This window comes from Nyctereutes procyonoides, unplaced genomic scaffold, assembly GCF_905146905.1.
Source record: "Nyctereutes procyonoides isolate TBG_1078 unplaced genomic scaffold, NYPRO_anot_genome, whole genome shotgun sequence".
Taxonomy (NCBI): domain Eukaryota; kingdom Metazoa; phylum Chordata; class Mammalia; order Carnivora; family Canidae; genus Nyctereutes; species Nyctereutes procyonoides.
In genome coordinates, this window is record NW_026575037.1 from 25,170,451 (window position 1) to 25,191,330 (window position 20,880).

The window sequence follows — 20,880 nt, forward strand, 5'->3', positions numbered from 1 at the left end:
ACCAGGGGACAGGGCGAGGCTGGGAGACCCTAGAGGTCCCAGGAAGAAGGGGGTGGGTGAGTTGGCTTAGAACAGGGAGGACTCACTAACCCCAGAGCACAGCAAGGAGGCCAAGAGAAGTAGGAAGAGAAATGCGCAGAGGCAGATAAGCAAGCTTGGAGAGCACATCTACCCGCCTTGATTTTCTTGAAGTAGGAAGGTAAGATTTGGTGGGGGGGGGGGGGGGAGGGCAAATAGAGGAAGGTTGCCTAGTGACCTCCAGAAAGAGCGAGGTGCAAGGATGGCGCCCCCGCCCCTACAGGGAGGTGGGGGGGGTGGAAACTGCAAACCCCTAGTCCCTCCTAGGAGAGCAGAGCTGCCCAGGACGGCTGGGGGCTTGCTGGGGGCTTGCTGGTGAGCCGTAGGGAGGACGCGAGGGAACAAGAGCACGCGCGAGAGGGAGTGGGTCCGAGGGAGGCGTGGAGACTCCATGGCCTCTCCTGGTCCTTTCCCTGCGCCACTTCCCTTTGAGCCACACGGGCACGGGCGCTAGCCTCAAGCGGCGGTGACCAGCTCTGAGGCTCGAGTCCCAGGGCCCAGCCCAACGGTGTCTTGCAGGCGGGTCCGACCCATCACAGAACAGCACGTCTGGTGGGTTAGACGGGGGACACAGGGCTCCTGAGCCCACGGACACTCAGGTCTTCCCAGGGGGACGGGATGGAGTCGCTTCTCATCTTCCCCACCCCGGGCCGTGCGGGCCTTCATCCCTGCACCAGGTCTCCCTCTGCTGGGCTCCCTGTTCTCTCGTCATCCACAGGTGACGTACACCCCGGAATAGTCGTCTAAAAATCGATTTCGTGTAGATGTTTGGCTACTACTTGAATTCTCAGGTAGAGTGAACGGTCACCCTGATTTTTTACATTAATTTATCTTCATATACTTGGCTTACTTCTGAGGACAGCTGCTTGCTTCGAATCAGATCTTTAAAACCACCAAGGACTGGGTGGGTCATCTGTGGGGCTTAACCAAGACTCGGGCGCGAGTGCGCAAGGTTTCCTCCAGTTGGGGTGGTTTAGTGGCGGCCCAGCAGCGTCAGGCACCAATTTGTGGACTGGTTTGTTCTCAATGACACACCCATCTGCCCACCTTTGAAAAGACCCAATTTTGCCTGCCTTTAAAAAAAAATCATTATTTTAAAGATTGTATTTGAGAGACAGAGCATATGTGTGCACGGGGGGGGGGGGGGGGAGCAGCAGACTCCCCGCTGAGCAGGGACCCCGGTGGTGTGGGGCCCTCGGGGGCTCGACCCCAAGACCACGAGGTCACGACCTGAGCCGAAGGCAGCCACTTAGCCGACTGAGCCACCCAGACGGCCCCGTGCGCCTCCTGAAGCAAGAGCATCCCCGCCGTGAAAGAATTACAACCGAATTGCCGAGCGGGCACCGCCAGGCAAGCGAAGGGGGCAGACGCACAGCTGCCAGGCCGGCTCCTCCGCCCGGACTCCATCCGTGGCACACGTAGCTCCTGCCAACCCCCCGTAAACGTTCACGCTGGCCCGGCCCTTCTGTGCAGGATCCCAGAATCGTTCTGGGCCCTTCCCAGGTGTGTCCCTTGCTTGCTTTCGAGGCCGACTCCCAAGTCTCCGAAGTTCTTCTCCAGAGCCCCATCTGCACGTCAACCACCGACCCCCCCCCCCCCCGTCCCCTTTAGAACTGGGCTTTGAACTGGGGCAACGGAAATGCCCACCTCCTCCCGTTGTCCTCCCGGCCCCCACCTCTCACCGACAACCCAGCAGGGGCTCCACACAGGCTGCTTAACACCCGTTTGCTGGCACAACCCCAGGGGGCAGCAACTTCAATTCGCTCCAGCTGGTCCCTCTGGGCGTGTGCTGGGACAGGGTGGAGGGCATGGCCCGTGACGGCGCACACACCTGCGTCTCCCTGCTGCCCCAGCCCTGAGTAGCTGCGGGTTTTCGTTAGGGAAAACTTTCGGGTTTTGCAGTGAGCACTTTTTACTTTATCTGTGAAGATGCTGACACTGGGCACCGTTCAGTCTCCCACAAAGATGAAGCACAACATCTCAGGGTCATTCCCGGGGGCCGGTGGACAGAGCTTGTGAGGAGCCCGTCCCTCTCCCCAGACCCGCCCCCCCCCGGGCCCTACCACAGCCACCCGGTCGGTCTGGGCCCTGGTGTTCAGCCGGACCTATTAGGGTTGCTCTCGGTCCCCTCCTGGGATGCAGTGAAACACTAAGTTCTCTAGATCTCTTGAAGTCTAGAAAGTGGGAGAAATAAGACAGTTTAATGATGGCTTCCTTGGTTTACAGACAACAGGAGGACAAACGTTTCTCTCCATGCACTGGTGCAGTGAAATCAGGTGAGTGGCAATCCCAGGACAGGAGCCATGGAACTCAGAGCCACCGCTCAGCCTCTCAGTCGCGTGGTCCCACCAAGTGTCGGCTCAGCAGCGGCAGACAAGGGGAGGCGGGGACGGCCTGGCCTCCCGGGGCGGGAGTGAGGGGCCAGGTGCCGCAGCAAGCGAGGGGCGCGGCACTGCCCCGTGCTGGTGGGAGAGTGTGGGGGAGGGGGCGGGGAGCCAAGCGCCGGGACCACAGGGAACAGCTCGGTGGCATCAGCTGTCCCATCAGAGCTACCCTGGGGGCCGGAACCAGGCTGCGCTGGGGGGAAGGCGGCCGTAAGAGCCACGCAGAAGAGGAGCACATGCTGACCGCCTTCCTCCCGCGCGCCGAGCTCCTGGTGACCCAGCTGCACCTGGCAAGGGGAAGAGCGCTCCCGAGATCTGGAGCCGGAAGGCGGGAAGGGTGAAGGAAGGAGGCGCAGACCGCCTCAACCCCGAGGCCACCCGCAGGGTCGCCGCCCCCTCCCCTCGAGCCCAAAGCCTTGAGCAGGGACCCCACCACTCTTCCCGGATTCAACCAGCTAAGGAGAGGGAGAGGGAAGAAGGCCTCGGGCTTCTCAAGAGAAGTCCTGGCAGGGGGCGGTACTGGGGGGGGCAGCCCCAGGAGCTGGAAGCCGTGCGCCCTGGTCCTTGAGCCCAAGCTCGCCGGCCCGTCTAGCTGAGCATCTTGTGCCGATCGAAGACCGTCTTCCGCTGCTCCTGCACCTGCAGCTTCCACCGCTGCTGAGCGCCCTCCACCCGCTCCAGGACGGTGTTTGCTCGAGGGCCCCCAAGGGAGGCGGCGGCTGCCATAGAGCGAGCATCCTGTAGGGGGGAGACAAGGGGGAGAAGAGTCAGCACCGCGGGCCAGGGCGGGGCCCCGAAACCCCACACAGAAAGGATGCCCTGGGGCAAACCCCAAGGCTGAGCTCCCCCACGTGGAGGCTGGGGGCGCCGCTCAGCGTCCGGAGACCGTGTAGGGTGGGGCCTGGGGTCGGGGCTGCGGGAGGGGTGCCATCTGGGGCCCCAGTGACCACGAGGCCGCACCCCGCTGGCCTATTTCCGACCCTCAGGACAAATACTGAGTTGCGGCCTCAGGACCTCACTGGGTCAGCGCAGAGGCCCTGGCGCCGTCCGTGGCTTCAGGGAAGGCATCTGTGCGCCCCAGGGCACCCCGGAACGCCTCCACCCTGCCTGCCACTGCCCAGGGACAGCAGGAAGGCCCAGAGCGAGGGCCTGGCTGCCCTGAGCAGGCGGCACGTGTGTGCCCGCGGGGAACATGGGCCCACCGTCCCCGGGAAGGAACGGATGTCCCTCACTTCTGCCCGAAGGGAGTCAGGCAGGGATGGAACCTCGGGGTCCACTCCCGGCACTCCCGGCCTGGAGCCTGCCTGGCCCACCGCCCGCGGACAGGCCAGGGTAGCTCAGCAATTCTCCGTGTGCCCCACGGAGCCCCTTCCCCTCCGCCCGCGGAACCGCTTCTGTTGTCGGAGGCAGCAGCTCCCCTAATTACCACCTCTCTGCCTCTGAAGCTCCGGAGCCCGTGCATTTCCTGAGGGACCCCAACCTGATCTTTGGGGGGAATTAGAGCCGAGGGCCAGGCCCACACCCCCGTGGGGATTTCCTCCCTCGCTCTCCCTGCCTCTCATCTCCTGCCACACATCTCTTAAGGGATTAGCGCACCTCTCTAAGCCCAGAGCCGCCCAGTAAATGCAACTTTGCTTCTAATGCCCCGCGCTGGCACGGCTTCTGTCGCCCTGCAGCTGCCAGGCTGGGGAGCCGGGAGGGGCGGTTAGGTGAGAGTAGGGGAGAGCGAGCTGGCAGGTACAGAGAGGTGGCCGGCTAGGGGTGAGGCTGGGGGGTAGCGCAGGGCTGCAGCGAGCTCTGAGTCGCTGTCTCATGAGGGCCACTGCCTCCCGGGGAGCCCTGGGCCTGGACCCCCCAGGACGGCCTCCCGGTCCGCCCAGCTGGGGATGGCGGCGGCGACACCGGGGACGCGGGTGCAGGCAGTGTCAGGCAGGGAGCGCACCGAGCCCAAGGTCAGGACTCCTGGGTTCGGGGCTTGGGCCCCCAGGAGATCTGGCTCGGAGCCCAGCTGGGAGCTGGGACAGAGGCAGCGCCTCAGCCACCGAGCGGCTTTAGGTCCCCGGACAAGTGGCTATTTCTGCAAACGTGAGCTGAATAAAGCCGGTCTTAGATGGTTTTGACTGTCCTGTCGGCAGGAATTGCAAGTACCCGATGACCCCAGTGCGTGTGCACAGACACCTGCACACACACATAAAAGAACCGTCGTGTAAGACACTTGGCCTGAGGCCGCTGATGTCCCCTGCTCTGCGACGCCGGTCGTGACTCACTACACTGATTTCACGACTTGACGGCTGGTGACCCACGCTTTGAAAAACATGGTTCGGGATTCAGGAGATGGGAGTGTTGAGGTGAAGCAAAGCGCCCCGTGTGAAGCTCCTCGCACGCTGGCCTTCACGGACGAGGAGCTCGAGAAACGTCCCCGGCTCCTCCTTCCCTGGTGGCTCAGCTCCGTGGTTCAGAGCGCCCTGGCGTCAAACGCACCTGCTCCGCACCTTGGCTCCGACGCCTCCTGGAAGCGACCCTGGGCAAAGCTAGCTCCTCTGAGCCGACGTCCCTGCCGCAGGACGGGGACCGCAAGAGCGGCCTCTCAGCGAGACACCCGAGCGGAGCCTTCCGCAGCGCCGGGCCGACGGCAAGCGCTCGACTCGCAGCAGCAATTCGTCGCGTCAGGGGCCAGCTCTGGGGTCCACCAGGCGGGAGAAAGGGGGAGACAGCTGGCAGCCTGCTGCCGCCGGGAGCTGCCTCGGAGAAGCGACCGCGGTCGATTCCGCTCCTTCCTGGCTCGGCTGCGCCAGCTGGGCGCTACAGGGGGCCAAGGACAGGCCCCGGGGCGGGCGGCCGTGTAGGCGCGGCGGGCACTGAAGACCCACCGGGGCCCGGCGCTGTCCTGGCTTCGGGGCCGAAGGGCCTTGTCCTCCCCCCGCCTCTCATCTGGTCCCCAGTGCCAGGCTGAGCCCCGGGGGCAGGCCTGGAGGGACACACCAGCCTCAGCCCTGCGTCTCCCGACGGCTCGGCAGCTCCAGGGAGCACCTTGAGGAGGGGAAGGCAGAGGAAGCCAAGAGCAGAGCATTACGGAACACGCCGAAGTTCACCGCAGGACCACATATCATTTGTTTCCCCTTCATGTAAAGTCTTAACAAGCAGCTCCTAAGTGGGGGAAAGCTGCTGCTGAGAGGCTCCGTGTTTCCACTGCTAATAGTCCGATTAAAAGGTATTAAAGCTTCCACGTGTGTTCTAGAGGCGGCCCGGAGTGGGGCCTCATCCTAGCCTGCTCCGCCGCGGGACGGCAGCTGGAGGCGCGGGAGAAATCACACGGTTCCTGCCCCTTCCCTCTGAGGCGGGGTCTCCGGGGACGGCAGGGACGCAGGGCGGCAGCCAGGAGCGGGGAGGCACCTGGGTCCCGGTGGGGGCTCCGGGGGGGGGTGCCCCGTGGGACCAGGCCGGCATGACGATGTCACTGTGTGCCGGGGGCTCTGCTTCTGCTGAGGGCTTTACATGGGTCATCCGCAGGCTTGGGCTTACGGGGTAACGTCACTTCCGCTGCAGACAAGGAAACCGAGGCCACGCGAGACGAGCCATGTGGCGGCTGAGCGCGGGGTGCCGGCGTCTCTCCGGTCCCAGCACTCTGCTGGGTGCTCCTGCGGCGGCTGGCTGCTCAAAGAAGCGAGCTGGTATCTCTCCACGGGGCCAGACTGAGCACCACGCGCCGGCAGAGGCCCCGGGAATCGGGGACTTCGAGCCAGGCCCTCCTCTTGTCTGGCCTGGGAGGCCCCAAAAGCTGGTGCGCACGGGCCAGAGCGGACACCACCGTCAAGGTGGCCCAGATGCACAGGCTCTGGTTCAGAGACAGCCCTGGGTGGGGCCGAAGCCCCTCTGATGACAAGGGGACCAAGGACAGGAATGCCCACCCCCGCGGCGGGCCCTCCACCCTTTCCCCAGTCCTGGGAGCGGGGGCAGGGCAGGCGGCGCTGTCTCCGACTGGTCACACGGCTGCGAACAGCCCAGGTGCCAAGCCCCTCACAAAGGGGGCTCCATGGCCTCCCTCAGTTTTCCAAGTGTAACCCCAATCCATCCCGCTGGAGCCCACCCCACTGCTTCTCTGCTGCAGAGCTCTCTGTGCCTCCCCGACGCTGCCAGCCACCTCGCTGGGGCCCCCAACGCCATGCCCCCCACGCAGAAACCCCGCCCGCGGCCCCGGCCCTGCAGCCACCCAGGCCCACGTGGGGCCCTCACGGCCAGGCCTCTGCTCCTGCTGCCCCAGGCCTTCCCTCCAGCAATCATCAAGCTGCTGACGTGCTCAGAGCCTGCAGACACCGCTCGTGCTTCAGGACGGGCAAACCCTCGTCAAGCGGGCACACGCGTCATCACGACGACACTGAGGCCAGAACGAGTAACAGCCGTTCCCGACGGAGGATGCGCCGGGAGGTCGTGCGCCACGGCTACTGGACGGCACACCGGACCCCAGCCCCGAGCTCTGCCTCCAAAGCCCAGCTCCCAACGACAGTGCTGGATGCTCGACAAACGGCCACGGAACCGCAGTCGTCTGTCCGTCCCCAGGGAACCGTCCCCATCAGCACGTCCTCTGCAAGGTTCTCCGGCAGCCTCCTGGGGCGAAGGGTCAGCCCAAGCGCGGCCTGACCACCGCGGGGCCCTGGGCCTTCCCGTCCCCGTGTCCCGCCGTGCCCCGGCCATCTGGGGTGGGTTCCCCTAGCGTCCCTCTCGCACTGGGGCCTCGGACTGTACCCACCCCCGTGGGGGAGGCTTCTGAGGACCCTCAGAGCTCGGGGCCACGCTGCGAGGAGCAGAGACACGCAGCCTCACGGAAACCCTTCCTTCTCTCTCTTCAAAGGGGGCCAAACCCGTACATCTAACAAGCTCTGTTTGCTGTTTCTGTCCCAGCAAACATGCTTGCTTCCTCCTTTCAAAGGGCGTCTGAGCCCGGGGATTAGGCCTAATGCCGCCGGAATCCCAGGGGAGGCAGCCTGGGCAATCAGGGCCCACCGAGGCCTGCCAGCACTTTCAAAGGGAACACGACAGGCTTTCATCTCCCTCCTGGGGCGCTGGGGCCGGGGCTGTGGGGGAGGCCTCCCTTCCTCTTCCAGACCTCTCGCCCCAGGGCAGGAGAGCTCCTGGCTACAGGAATTGGGGGAATGGAGCCGAGCGCCCCCAAACCTGAGAAGTGAGCCAATCCCCAGATCGCCTCTCTGACTGGATCCCAGGCGTGGGGCGGGGGCCCTGGAGCCTCCTCCTCAAGGTCACGGAGCTGCAGGGGCCTAGGCTGACACTTAAGGGACCTGAGAGGTCCTGCCCGTCCTTTCTTCCTTTGGGAGGGAAGGCCAAATCCCTCACCCAGCGGAGACCCCATCCTGCTTGTTTCCTTCTTAAGGGAAATGCTCCGTAGACACTCATGAACCCAGAGGCCAGGTGGCCGAGGGACCTGCTCTCCCAGCCCCACCCCCGTGTCCCCACGTGCACTAAGCGAGGGGGGTCAGCCGGGCACCCCTCGCCGTCCAAGACTCGGGGCACCGGGTATCTGGAGAGACGAGATCTTCAGTCTCCTATGCATCCTCCGAAGACCGCCTCTGCCAGGAAGCCTTCCTTCCCAGACTAACAGGAGGCAAAGTCCCCAGCCCCTGTCTAACAAAGAGCTTCCCAGAGCACCTAGCTTTCCCCCCACTGCCCATCTCCTAAAACCTCGTCTGGCCTTTATGGCCGCGGCTCATTCACTTGGTTTGGGCTCCGTCTTGGGGCTTCAAGCCCCGAAGGCAGTCAGGAGGTCTGAAGTCTACACGGTGCCACCTGCGGGATTTGGGAGGCCAGTGGGAAGAAGAGAAGCCATGTTCATGGGAGAAAAACGGAGCTGCTGACCCCCCGGGGGGGAGGACCTACAACACCCAAGTTGGGGACAGCACAGAGAATCAGGAGGTGAGGGGGTGGGGCGCCAGGCCACGCGCTGGGACTCAGGGGCGGTGTGTGCAGACCCCGCTCACAGCTGCCCTAAGGTGCTCCCTTAGCCACCCTCCTGTACCCAGAGGCCGCACTCTGCGCCCCCACTCCCCCGGTGCCTCTGGTCAGGGCATCAGAGACGGAACACCTCGTAGTACCTTCTAGAACGTCGGGGTAGGAGGTGAGGGGGTGTCATCCACCCCACCTCTGTCTCCTGGCAGGAAATCTCCCCTATGGTGTGCAGCACAGGCGGGCTTGCCAGCTTCAGCGGGGGAGCCGCCTAGGACACCCCACTGCCCCCGCAGACCCCCACGACACACGGCCAGAAGGCACCTCCCCGTAGGACAGCCCTCCTTCCTACTCGGCCAAAATCTGCATCCAGGGACTGTCCACCCTTGGGTTCGGGACCTGCTCTCAGGCACTGATGACCAAATCAAACCCCCGCCCCCACCCCCATAAAGCCCCCCACAGGAGCAGAGGCAGCTGGGACGTAAGCCTCAGAGTGGGAAGCACCCAGGTCACCTGGGCGAGAGGGGCCCGGGCCCAGCCCCAGGGACGGAGGCCACCCTCCCCTCTGGCACCACATCCAGGACGGCAGGAGACACAGCAAGGCCATGCCCGAGAGCCACGCATTCCAGAGGAGTCGCCGCGCGGGCTGTGTAATCACGGGGCTGCATCTCTCAATTACTCCCCCAGCCAGGACTGCAATTACCACATTACCCCTAATCACCGAGTGTTTATTAGTGATGCTCCTCCCCATCAGAGCTGCTATTACTGCACATTAATAACCAGGTAGGCACGCGAGGTTTCCTCTTGAACACAGACCACCCAACTGCCAGCGCCACCACCTCTCGGGCCCCAGCTCCAAGGGGCGAGGCTCATCCTCTCTGCTCCCCCTTTGGCCAAACTCGTGTCAGCAGGAGCCTGGGGGCAGGCTGGGGAGGGCCCGGCACAAACCCAGGAGAAGCAGCGGGGCCGTGGATGGTCAGGCCCCCCTCCTTCCCCAGCCTCGTCGTCTCACTTACGCCGGCCCAGACTCACGACGCCCGAAGGCTGCGCGCTGAGATGGGAGCCCGGACCCTGTTGGTGGGGGGCCTGGCCGTTCCCACCTGCCGCCCGGGGTCCACATGCTCAGTGCTGACCGCCGGGGGGCAGCTGAGCCGATGTCTGGCCATTTCTGGCGACCCAAGCACACTGGCTCCCTCGGAAGCCGTTCTCCCGTGTCGTCCGGTGGATGACATCCTTCCCACGTGTTAAATCTCCCTCTTAACTCCCCGCTGTGGGTCCTTTGCCCCTGGCCTCACCGGCGGGGAGACGAAACACCCGAAGGCTGCTGTCACGTACCTCCTAGAGTTTTGGCTTATTATTATTATTTTTTTTTTCCCAAGCTAAGCATCTCCCAGTGTCTTCAACTTCGCCCGGGACATGCTGAGATGCGCCACCCTAAAAGCCCCTCGGTACACGTGCTGGTTCACGCGCTCCATCCGTTTCCTTCCCGCAGCAGACTGGTCCGTGCTTTCTACAACTTCCTGGAGCCTGGGCTCAGGGTAAAGCACGGCGGGGAGGTCTGGCCTGCCCTCGGGTACCCCCGGCCCGGCGGCGGTGCTCTCCCAGGATTGCGGAGCTCTGGGCACCCGGCGGGGGGGCCGCCCACCCTGGCCAGCTGCACACACTTGCCGTCTCTCCTCCACCCAGCTCCGGCCCACTCAGGGCATCCTCTGCAGGGCACCCGAAACCCCTCAGCACGGGGACAGATGGCGGAGGGTGACGGTGGCTGCCGGGCATGCAGGGCCCGGCCCGAGCTCCACCAGCCCTGACCAGGGGGGTCTGGGGGCTGCCCGGCGGCAGTGGCTCCCCATCTTCCACATCTAATGAAGTGGAAACTCCTTAGTCTGACTTTGGAGGCCAATAACCGTGCGGCCTAAAGCTATGGGCCGGCTCTGTTTGCCGCCATTCCTACGTGCTTACCCCAGCCCCGAAACGCTCCAGGTCCCTCAAGCACCTCAGGCCCCGCAGGCTCTTAAAATCTGACTTTTCCCTTAAGGTGCCCGGGTTGTGCTCTGCACCAAGCGGGCGCTCAACAGAGGTCTAGAGTCCCAACCTGCTCTCTGCAAGCCCGCCGCCAACTCGACACCAGTGTCCAAGCCACCAGGACACCACGCGTGTTTGCATGTGACTGGCCCTGGTCGGTGGGCTCCCCTCAGCCCAGGGAGGCACAAATGGGAACACCTGGGCCCCCGGTGCATGCACGGGGGCGGCCTGATGCCAGGCAACAGGCAAAGTGCAGAGCCAGCTCCTGCTTCACCTGCAAGTGCAGAGGGCAGCTCCCTGCTGAGGGAAGCTCTGGGGTCCGGGGGGCATGTGGGCCACCGAACAGGAGAAAAGCAAACTGGCGCGTGGGGGAACGGGGACACGGACCCTGCCTGGGCCCCCACATGTGGGCGGAGCTTGGGGCAGAGCTCGGGCAGGGCCCTGGCGCCCAGGAACCTGCTTACCTCATTCTCCTCTTCATTGCGCAGCTGCTCGGTGTAGGCGTCCGGCTTTCGAATGAGAGGGTCCACCAGCATCAGGAAGGCCATGTAGAGCAAGAGGGCCCCCACCACTGACAGGTAGATGACAATGATGACCTGGGGGAGAGAGCCAGCTTGCCCTGTGACTGACACCCCGGGGCCAGGACGGCCATGCACATTCAGGGGCAGGGGCTCTCTCGAGAGCTGCGGGCGTGGAGGGAAAGACAGCGGGGACGAGGCCCTATTCCACATATTTAGCAGCTTTGCCCTAAACTGAGGGGATCCCCCAAGAACAGTAGGCACAAAAACAACAGATAATGAAGGAAGATGTCTGGATCCTGCCATCCCAAGGTGCCCCCAGGGGTGGGGAGTGGGGAAACGGGACCCACCTGGCTCTAAGAAAGGGTGGAAAGCAATCGGACACAAGGGAGGAATAAGGAAGAACCGGCTGGTGAGGCCTGAGGCTGAGACCGGGGCACGACGAGGGCGCACTGCCCACGGCCAAGGGCGGGACGGATGGGTGGGGAGGTCCGGTCCCGAGAGGGCGCACCAGTGGGTGGGGGGACAGGCTGGCAGGGTGTGTGCTGCTGGCTGGAGGCCACAGCCCCCCATCAGTCACCCGCACGGGGCAGGATGACAACATCCCGAGTCCCTCACGCATGGAGAGGCTCACAAGCTGGAGTGAATTCTGTTTTCCAGGAAAGACACATTCAGCGAGGCGAATTCAGGGCTCCCCAGAGTGGAGCTCTGGGCATCCGAGTCAGGACCCCCCAAGACACTCAGCAGCCACGGGCCCTGTAACGGCGTCACCCATACGCCTCTGTGCCTGGACCTCAGGAGCACCTTCACTCGCGTCTGAAGGCCCGCTGGGTGGCCGGTACTCCCCTGACGGAGAACCACGAGCCTGAACCACTCAGCCTAGGTCCCAAGGTTGGCAAATGGTAGAGACGTAACCTGAACTCAGATTCACTGACTCCGGCTCACGTGCTCTCTACTTCCACGACGCCTGGCCGTCGCTGGCTTCTGATCCCCTACCTTGACCCCAAATGGGACGGCGATTATGGATAAAAGAAGCAAACCTTGGGACTTTTGGGTCAAAGCCCAGCTCAGTCAAAGGTCAAGTTCCACTGGACCAACTTCCTCCCTGACTGGGGCAGCAGCGTCCGAGCCTCTTTAAACAGGTGAATGGTCAGACCTCTTGGCCGTACCCCGGGAAGGGCAAGGGGACTGGAGGCGGAGTCTCTAGGAGGCTGAAGCTGGGGCCTGGGGGCCTCCCAGGGAGGAGGACTGGAGGGAAATCTGAGGATTAGGAAGTCCCTTTCTGCCAAGTAGGGAAGGCGACACCTGGCTGAGCATCCAGTCTCCGCCATCTGGTCCCCAGAGCGGGGGAGCCCTGGAGCACGTTCAGAGCAGGAGAAAGACGCTCCGGGAGGGGCTGGCTCAGGCGGGAGGATAAAAGCAGATGAGTGTGCACAGCTTGACGGGGCGAGGACTGACAAGTGGGGGACAGAAAGGTGAGGCCGCGGAGGACCACAGGACAGGGAAGGAGCGGCCGGCCCCGGTCTGGGCAGGACGGCAGCAGGGAGCTTCCCCTCCCCTCCTGAGCCTCAGAGGCAGAACCTGACGGACCGGGCAGTGTCGTTAAACTCAGTTCCTTTCTCGATGCTATTTCTAGACTCTCCATGGGACCAGCAGAAGTAAGCTTAGAACCTGGCCGGGAAGAGCGAGCAATCGGTACGTGGGGCCTAGCCCAGGAGCTGGAAGCCGGACTAGGAGACCCGGGGAGGCTCTGGGTGGCCGAGCCTCTGGAGTGAGCCGTGGTCCTGCGGAGCCCGCTAGTGGCAGAGGAAAGGACCAGGCCCCTGCCCCGCTCGCTATGACGGTGACCACGTCTACCACTTCTCTCCTGAACTCGCCCAAACGGCCTGCGAGAACGGGGTTCAGGGCCCAAGCCCCTCCTGCCAGGCCCCACCGCACAGACACCCAGCCCTGGCCCACAGCTCTCGGGGTGGGGGGTGCGGGGGGTGCGGGGGTTTCAGGGGTCTGAGCTCACCGTGGAGGCTCAGTTAGATGGGTTCTTCTGGGAGGGCGGGCTTACTGCTCTATCGGCAGCACCCTGCACGGCGCCCAAAGCTGAAAAGGCACCTCAGAGAGGCTAACTGAACAAAAGGAAGAAAGAAGGGGGAAACTGGAAAGAACAGGAGGAAGAAAGTGACGTGAAGCCCCTGTCCCAGGTTCCCAGCGCCACCTCCCAGCCCCGTGTAATGGGAGCCACGGGACAGATGGAGAGGACACAGCTGGCTCCAAGAGGTGTGGGACGCTGGGGTGACTAGGCCGGCCCAGAGGCCAGTCCCACAGCCACTTGGAATGTTCCAGAACACAGCAAAAGACTGTGGGTGCTGGGCAGCCAGGAGTGGGGTGGGCCCGCCCCGCCCCCCGAGGCCCGGGCTACCTTGATGGTGGTGGTGCTGCGCTCCTCGTACTTGCACTCGCACAGCAGGCAGTAGGCCTCCACGTCGTGGCCGGGCACCGGCATGGGCTCCACCACGTGCAGGCAGTTGCTGCAACAGAGACAGACGGGGCGGTGGGCGTGGGGGTGGGGGTGGGCAGAGGCGAGGGTGCGCCTGGGGCCGGGGGCGCCGTAAAGCGCCAGGTGGGCAGAGCCCTTTCCCAGCACCTGTCCGGGGCCCACCCCGGCCAGCTCTCCAAGGGGCGCCCAAACGTCTGCCCTCGGCGGCCTCCCTGTGTCAGGCTACGCCCCCCAGCGCACGGGCTCATCCTGCTCAAGGGTTCCCACGGCAGAGCTGGTGGGGCCGAGCCTGGGGTCTCGGGCCTGAATCCCTAGTGAGGACCACCCCCCGGCACGGCTCCAGCCGGCCACCCACTACCCACCACGGAGCGGCCCACGGGGGCCACGCACCCCTCGTCCACCCTTCCGCTGTCTGCCCCAGCTCCCCGGTCCCGGGGTCTGGGTCCCCCACGGCAGGGAGCACCCCTACCACCCCCGCCGCTGACCAGGTCCTAACGTGGCCATCACCTCGACACAGCCTGTTCCTCTCACCTGTGAACCCACCCAATGCCACTGATTTTACCTCCTTAAAAATTTCGAAGACACAGCTTCTCTACTGGCTCCATGCCGTGTCCTAGCTGAAGGTCTCACCACTCTGCCCCGGACCGGGGACCCAGCCTCCCCACCGGGCCTGTGCCGGTTCCCCACCGGGCAGCCAAGCGGTGTCAGCAGAGGGAAACTCAGTCACCTCACCCCCCGGCCCCCCAAAGCCTACAGCTGGTCAGTCCCTCTGCAGGCCTCTACGGTGAGGACAACCAAGCTGCTCCCCGCGGGTACGTACGGCTGCACCTCACGCCACGGCTGCCTACCTGTCCAGCTCCGTCCCTGCCCCTCGACACCCACTCCCCGTCCTCCAGCTGATCTTCTGGACTCTTCTCTGAAAGGGCCACGCTCCCCTCCCTGACACAACTCTCGCCTTCTGCCAGGAGCATGGCTTTGCCCCCTGCCCTCTCCATGCCCTCAATCCTACACGTCCTTCGAGATCCAGTCCAAAGTTCTGACCTGTCCCCACAGCAGCCAGCTCCCCACGCTCATCTCTATCACAGCACTGACCTCCCGCACTGTAATCCCACCTTTATGCCTTCAGTCTCCCCTGAGCGGATGCTAAGGTTCTTGAGGACAGAGGCCATCTCCATATTCCCAGCACCCAGTGCACTGCTGGGAGAGCACGGCTGCCTGAGTAAGGGACTGCCACAGGAGGCCCACATGTCCTAACGGTACGCCCACCTGGCCCCCGGGAACCCCACAGTGTCCTAACAACACGCCCACCTGGCCCACAGGAGCCCCACACTGTCCTAACACGCCCACCTGGCCTACCTTTACCTAAAAGTGCTCCCAAGTATGGAGAGCGACAGATCCCAGGCCCCATAGTTAAAGAGGGGGAAACAAGCTCAGGAAGGCAACGTGGCCATCACCACCACCACGAGGTCAGGACCCAATCCCAACCCTCGTCCTTACACCTGACACTCAGGCTCGGCGAGACCTGTGACTACGCTCAGCTCCTTACCTGGGCCTCCTGATGGGCCCAGCCTCCCTCAGGGGGCCCTCAACCCGTACAGTCCACAGATCACGGTAAGCAGATGACCTCGAGATGCACCTTTTCACGACCACCGGGGAAAGTCAAACGCACTCCATGTTCGCAGAGGCAAACCAGGCCTCGCGCCGCACGCAGAGCCAGGTCTGGGGCCCTGGGCCTGGGCTCTCCTCTGGGATCCGTGGGTTGTACCACACGACCTTTAAGGCCCCTCCAGCTCTGACGGGAATCCCGCAAGAGTCAAGCGTAGCTCTCTGAGAACAACCAGGCCCGTCTGAGCCATCCCAGGGTCCTTCGAGACTCAGGCTGGGTTTCCGGCAGAGGCATCAAAGATGTGTGATGTGAAGATCAGGTGTTGAAATGAAAAGGAGATGTCCTCTAAAAGCCTCTGTTGCCCTTAGAAAATCCAGTACATAGCACACATGATTTCACCTAAACCCCTGGGGACTCCAGTCTCACCTGGGGGAACAACTTCAACACATCACTCCTTGCTTGCGAGTGGGTCTTCCCCACCGTAACTACGCTGCCGTTTCCAGACCCCACACGCCGCCGCCTCTGGGAGGGGCCGAGGGACAAGGCCGGGTTCACACACGGCGGCGCCGGGACCTTCTCTTCTCCAGGAAGTCCCTACAAGGCCTCTGAGGACCAGATGCTTCCCTTTCTGAGCCACATGGGGTCCGGGTCACTCCAATGCTGCAGCGGGTGTGTGCACTCCCCACTAGGCCAAGCGAGGTGGGGCGTCAGGGGCCGCTGGGAGGGGCCAACCCAGGTTCTTCAAATTGGAATCCTGTTACTCACGGGAATAGGCCGTAGAAGGGTTGGTTAGGGGAACGCTAAATGAAAGGCTGCAATCTTTCTGCTGCCTCTGGCCTCTTAAGAGTCGGGGCAACCCCACACAGGATCTTGCTCTCTAAGGATTTCACGTACCTTTCTGGGAACCAGTGGTGTCAAGGGAGAGGGCTGCAGGGAAAGATGAGCTGGGTTCAATTCTCCGCTCTCCTACGCACTCTGTGATCAAAGGCCATTTCTTTATCCCCTCTGGATCTCGGCTCCTCATTTATAAAGGGAGGCTGAGCTCGATCAGTGCCTTTCAGGCCGTGTTCCCTAGGGTACCCCAGGAACCTCCGTGCGAGAAGGTGGGTGGAGGGAGGGGCGGAGGGATGGGTCTCTGACTGTATTTTGCACGTCGTGCTTCCAGAACACATTCTGTCTATAGAAAGGTTCAATTTTTAGGAGTTGGGAAGATGCCGAACTAACGTACGTGGTTCCTTCCCGCTCCGGGGCTGCCTCTGTAACGTCCTCCGGGCTGACCCACCGACGGAGCACGGTTGTTAGGGTTCCTGCCCTCCTACAGGCAGGTGGTTATGAACTCCCAGCACTAGACCGTGGAGTGTGAGGCCTGGGGCTCAGACATCCGGCTTCACTCTGCACCACAAAGGCCGCACATATTCCCCTACAAGGCACAGCCTTGGGGACACAACTGACCTCCGCCGGCCCAGCCTCACGCTGAGCAGATCCAGCCTCGTCCCACTGCCCTACCCAACCCCTGTGGAGACCCCTGTGGCGGGGGAGGGGTGTCACCAATGTAGCCTCTGCTCCAAGAATCCTGCCCAGCCTCAGTTCCCCACCTGCCGCCCTTAACGGAAATGTCTCGAGGTTCTCAATTTAGGATTGTTCATTAGGCAATCCCCTAATTCTGACTTCTAAGGAGAAGATAAACTATAGCCTGCCTGAGAGGTCCAGACAGGACTCCTTTCTCTGTGGGCGTCCAAGCTTGCTTGGGTTTTCAGCCCAGGGCAGGGACAGGGCTACTGAAATCTGCTGTTGCCTGTGGGACGTAGCCCTATTATCTGCTGTGGGGTTTGGATGGTCTATCAGTTTATCTCCTGATGTTATTTGAGCTTAACCACAAGATACCAGGCGGTCACAGGGGCCCCTCCCAGGACCTTTGTGAATCCATCAGGATGACTGAAGCCAGAGGGAAACAGTCTACGCCGTGGGAGGAGCTCAAGTTTTCCCGGGCTGTGGTGTAAGTCTTACGATGATCATCTACGCACACGCGTGCACGCGCACACTCACACGCACACTAATTTAATACTCAAAACAGGGCCCCCCGCTTACGGAGGAGAAACACTGAGGTATGCTGGACATTAAGTCATTTGTCACACAATGAACAAGGGGCCAACCTGGATTTGCAGCCACGCAGGCCGGATCCCAAGTCTACACGTCTCACTCGCGTGCCTCTCGGAAAATCACTCAGTCTTAGAACCGGAGAAGTTCAAAACTCCCAAATGCTGCTCTGAATCAACTGCATCGAAATCACCTAAGGAACTTTAAGAAAATGTTACTCCCGCCCCACCCCTGCTCCCCGATATTTACTGAATCCAAATCCGGACGGGAAGAAATCGAGTATGTACAGCACGGTGACTACAGTTAACGCTATATTAGACACTTGAAAACTGTGAAGAGAGTAGATCTTCAATGTTCTTAACACACACACACGCGCACACACACACGGTAATTATATAAGGTGACGGAGGTATTCATTAACCTTATCGTGGTGACGTTTCACGGTACGTATGTGCATCAGATCATCAAACTTACATAGAGTGCTATGCCTAGTGGATCTCAGTAAAGCTGGGAAGAAAGAAAACAATAAAACCCCCAGATCTTGGGGGCAGGTGGTGCTGGGAATCTGTGTTTTCTCAAAGTCCACTTGATGATGCTAATGCAACTGCCAAGCAGATGCCTGAGCTGGACACCCCCTCCCTGTGAGGCAAATCCCTTCTAAGGGGCCCTTGGCAAACAACCACCCCACCTGTGTTCTGATCCCTCCAAGGATGGGGCTTCTCAGCTCCCCAAAACAATCTGGATTAGAAATACTTCCTCGGCTCACACTTAAATCTGTTCCCCTGAAGCTACCCCTTAAAGCTGTTTCTATTGGTTCCAATTCTGGACCACAAAACTGCATTGAACCTAACTGGCTCCCACTCCCATGTGCCCCACCTCCCAGAGCATGCCAGCCCTGCTCCTGGTCTTTGTCAGCCACCAGATGTCCCCAAGGACTCTCCTTTTTGAGCCTCCCTTAAGCCACTCCTTCTAGGGCACTATGTTGTAACTTCCCTTCTCCTTTCTCTGAATGAATCCGTGCTTCTTTCTGTCTTTCTTTCTTTCTTTTTTAAAAGGAAGCATCCAGAAATGAATTCAGGACTACAGGAGTATAACTGAAATTTCCTCTTTGGGTTTTAGTCTCTGCAATTATACAAAGGAAACACTACCTCTTCCCCCTGCCTTCCAAGGTGTTAATGAGACTGGTACCGAATCACACCCGTTATGGAGCTCTGCAAAAGCTCTCCACGCACCAGGGGTCCCATAGTATGTGGGCATAGCACTTACCTCTCCCAATCTCTCTGCTACCCTTTTGCATTATTAATAAACACCCAAATCAAAGCAAAATAACAAAATCCACTTCTCTGACCAAGAACCCCTTAGCTAGAAATCAAGACATCTGGGTCTTATTCCCAACCGGCTGTGTGACCACGGATGAGACAGTCCTTTGTAGGCTCTAGGAGGAATGAGTGAGCAAGCTATCCCCCAGGGATCTAAGAGCTCCAGTAAACGCTTGTAACTTCTGCTAGTTGTAGCAGCCATGAGCCAGCCTGTACAGTGCCTTACCAGTCCTTCTGTGACACATTCTGGTTGTAAATGTGCCCACTGATGTTTCTGTATGGTGGACAGATGCATTTGCAACGGATATCTTCAGAGCTCTGGAAGAGAAAGCGCAGGGTAGGCAGGTAGGCACGTAGGCAGGGCCCTGGGGTTCAGTTCTGGCAGGACTTCCAACTTTGAATTCCCCGTTCCATACATGAATGCTCTTGACCGACCCTTCCTATCCCCAAGTTCAGCAAGGAGTGACTTCTGCAGAAAAGGATGCTACCATCACAGGACCCTCAAAACAGAAACTGCCCAGGTGGGAAGTGAGGCCGACAGAAAACCGTGTGGGGCTGCCATTCCCTAGCAGGGTGCTTGGGAGCTGGGGTGTGTGTGGCCAGCAAAGTGACAGCCCGCTGTACTCTGGACCCCACACCTGCTGTGTGCACCTTGGCCCCGGAATCTTGATGGTTGAGCCCCCATCCCATCTCCAAATTCCTACTAGGTTAGGACTGGGGGAAGGCAGAGGGCAGGGGTGAACAAGAACAAAACGCATCATTTCCACGGGAATCCCCAAGCGACCCCTTAAAAAAGTTCTTCCTCTCTGAAATGGGTAAGAGACAACAACAACACGACTATTTCCATCTCATGCCAGTCGGGAATTCCCCAGAGGGACTGGAAGCAAACCCTCAGACTCAATCTTACATAAGGCCTTGGTGACCTTCAGAGTTCCAAATTCCTTAGAGCTACCCAAGCCCAGCTCCGGGTCATGCACCGCTAAAGAATGGCAATTTCTCAGGAGTCCCAGGCGCTGAGGTTGGTCACTCTGGGTAAGGGGAACCTCCAGCTGTGCAAGAGGCTTTCCCAGGACGGGAGCAAGGGGAGCACTGTCCGCTCGCTAGGCTCCTTGAGTCTCCTTAGTAGGTAGAGTCCCTGTTTACCCAGGAGCAGGGGGAGGGGGCGGGGGGGGGGGCTCCTCCAAATGCAAACTCCCTGGGCTGCCTCCATCCAGGGGCGTGCTCAGGGCTCCACCCCTCTCCCGCGCCACCCCTGGGAGGCCTGCAGCCCCGAGCAGGGCCCACACAGGACGGCCAGGCCCGGTCCGCAGGCAGGGGGTCGCGCCCCAGGTGCTGCAGGCTCACCCCCCTCACCTTGTTGGCTTGAGCTGGGGACAACAGCAGGCAGGCGACCACGGCCACCAAACACAGGAGCTTCATGCTGACCAGGCCTGGGGGGCCGGGCGGGCCGACACCTGCGGGAGACAGAGGGAGGGAGTGGGGCTGCCTCCCGCCCCGGCCCCCGCCTCCCCTCGCCCCTGCGGCGGCCCCGCGTCCCTAGGACCAGGCCCGGCCCCTCGCAGCCGCCCCGCCGCGCTCCGCCGCCCGGGCCCGGGGATCGCTCGGGGCGCGCAGGACCCCACCTCGCCAGGGGCCTCGGGCCGGCCTGCGCCCCCGCGCGCCCCCGAGATGCCCCCGCATCGCTCCCCGGGCGCGCTGCCCACCTGCGAGCCCTGCGCCGCCGCCGCCGCCGCCGCCCCGGCGAGCCCCGCCCCCTCCCGGAAAGCCCCGCCCCCTCCCGGCCCCCATTGGCCGCCCGAGCCGCCTCTCAGCCCGAGGGGCGGGGCCCACTCCCCCGCGGCGCCCGGGCTCCCGCGCAAGGGACGGGGGCGCATTTCTCCAACCCGACCGGGCAAGAAAAGGGAGCGTCGGCCGCCCCGACAGACGCGGGGAGCGTCTTCCTTTGCGCGGGCCTGTGAAGCGCCCGCGGCTCGCCCCGGCCCTCCTCGTCTCGCAGACCTGGGGGCCGCAGGGCCCCGGTTGGATCCATCTTGTTGGTGTTTTGTAGAGAAAGCACGTTGGACGCGATGAGCTGGAGCCAACAGCAAAACCCTTAGAATCCCGATAAAGGGCTTTGTCCTCACTCACCGTCTGGGAATGTTAGGGATGCGCATCTCTGCAGCACAGGACTCCCCCGGGCTCCACCTCCACTCTCCCCCCACCCAGCGCCCGGAGGAGGAGGGGGAGGCCGCGGTGGCGGGGAGGTGGTGGGCTGGGCCTGGCTTAACCGGTCTCCCTGCCCCAGGGCGCTCTGGACCTGCAGACTGGGGCGAGGTGTGCAAGGCCAGGATGGGGCGTGGGGAGTGGAAGGTTGGGGAGCACGGGGGGGGGGGGGTGTGTGTGCAAGGCCAGGATGGGGCGTGGGGAGCGG

At 62.2% G+C, this 20,880-nt stretch overlaps 1 protein-coding gene across 2 annotated transcripts; it reads right to left on the reverse strand.

The window, feature by feature from the left end:
* Nucleotides 1–2,260: 2,260 nt before the first annotated feature.
* TMEM9 (transmembrane protein 9) lies at nt 2,261–20,219 on the reverse strand. Of its 2 annotated transcripts, none has more exons than XM_055318994.1 (6): nt 20,174–20,219; nt 19,824–19,924; nt 18,697–18,788; nt 13,371–13,479; nt 10,904–11,035; nt 2,261–3,200 (listed from the first exon to the last, which is right to left on the reverse strand). In XM_055318994.1, exons 2-6 carry the CDS (start codon nt 19,887–19,889, stop codon nt 3,051–3,053), a joined length of 549 nt encoding a protein of 182 aa, XP_055174969.1. In that variant the 5' UTR covers nt 19,890–19,924; nt 20,174–20,219; the 3' UTR covers nt 2,261–3,050. The 2 variants fall into 2 exon arrangements, with proteins under 2 accessions (XP_055174969.1, XP_055174968.1); XM_055318993.1 differs by having other exon boundaries at nt 20,093–20,174.
* Between the last annotated feature and the right edge of the window lie 661 nt (nt 20,220–20,880).

What these genes read in the sequence shown, in the direction of transcription:
- TMEM9 (XM_055318993.1), bottom strand. Translation starts at nt 20,150, where the DNA reads ATGCGGGGGCATCTCGGGGGCGCGCGGGGGCGCAGGCCGGCCCGAGGC. An exon ending in AATGTGTCACAGAAGGACTG is followed by an intron (nt 13,480 to 18,696) that starts GTAAGGCACTGT and finishes TCTCTGTTGCAG; the next exon opens with CAACTGCCTGCACGTGGTGG. An exon ending in GCAATGAAGAGGAGAATGAG is followed by an intron (nt 3,201 to 10,903) that starts GTAAGCAGGTTC and finishes TCCCCCCTACAG; the next exon opens with GATGCTCGCTCTATGGCAGC.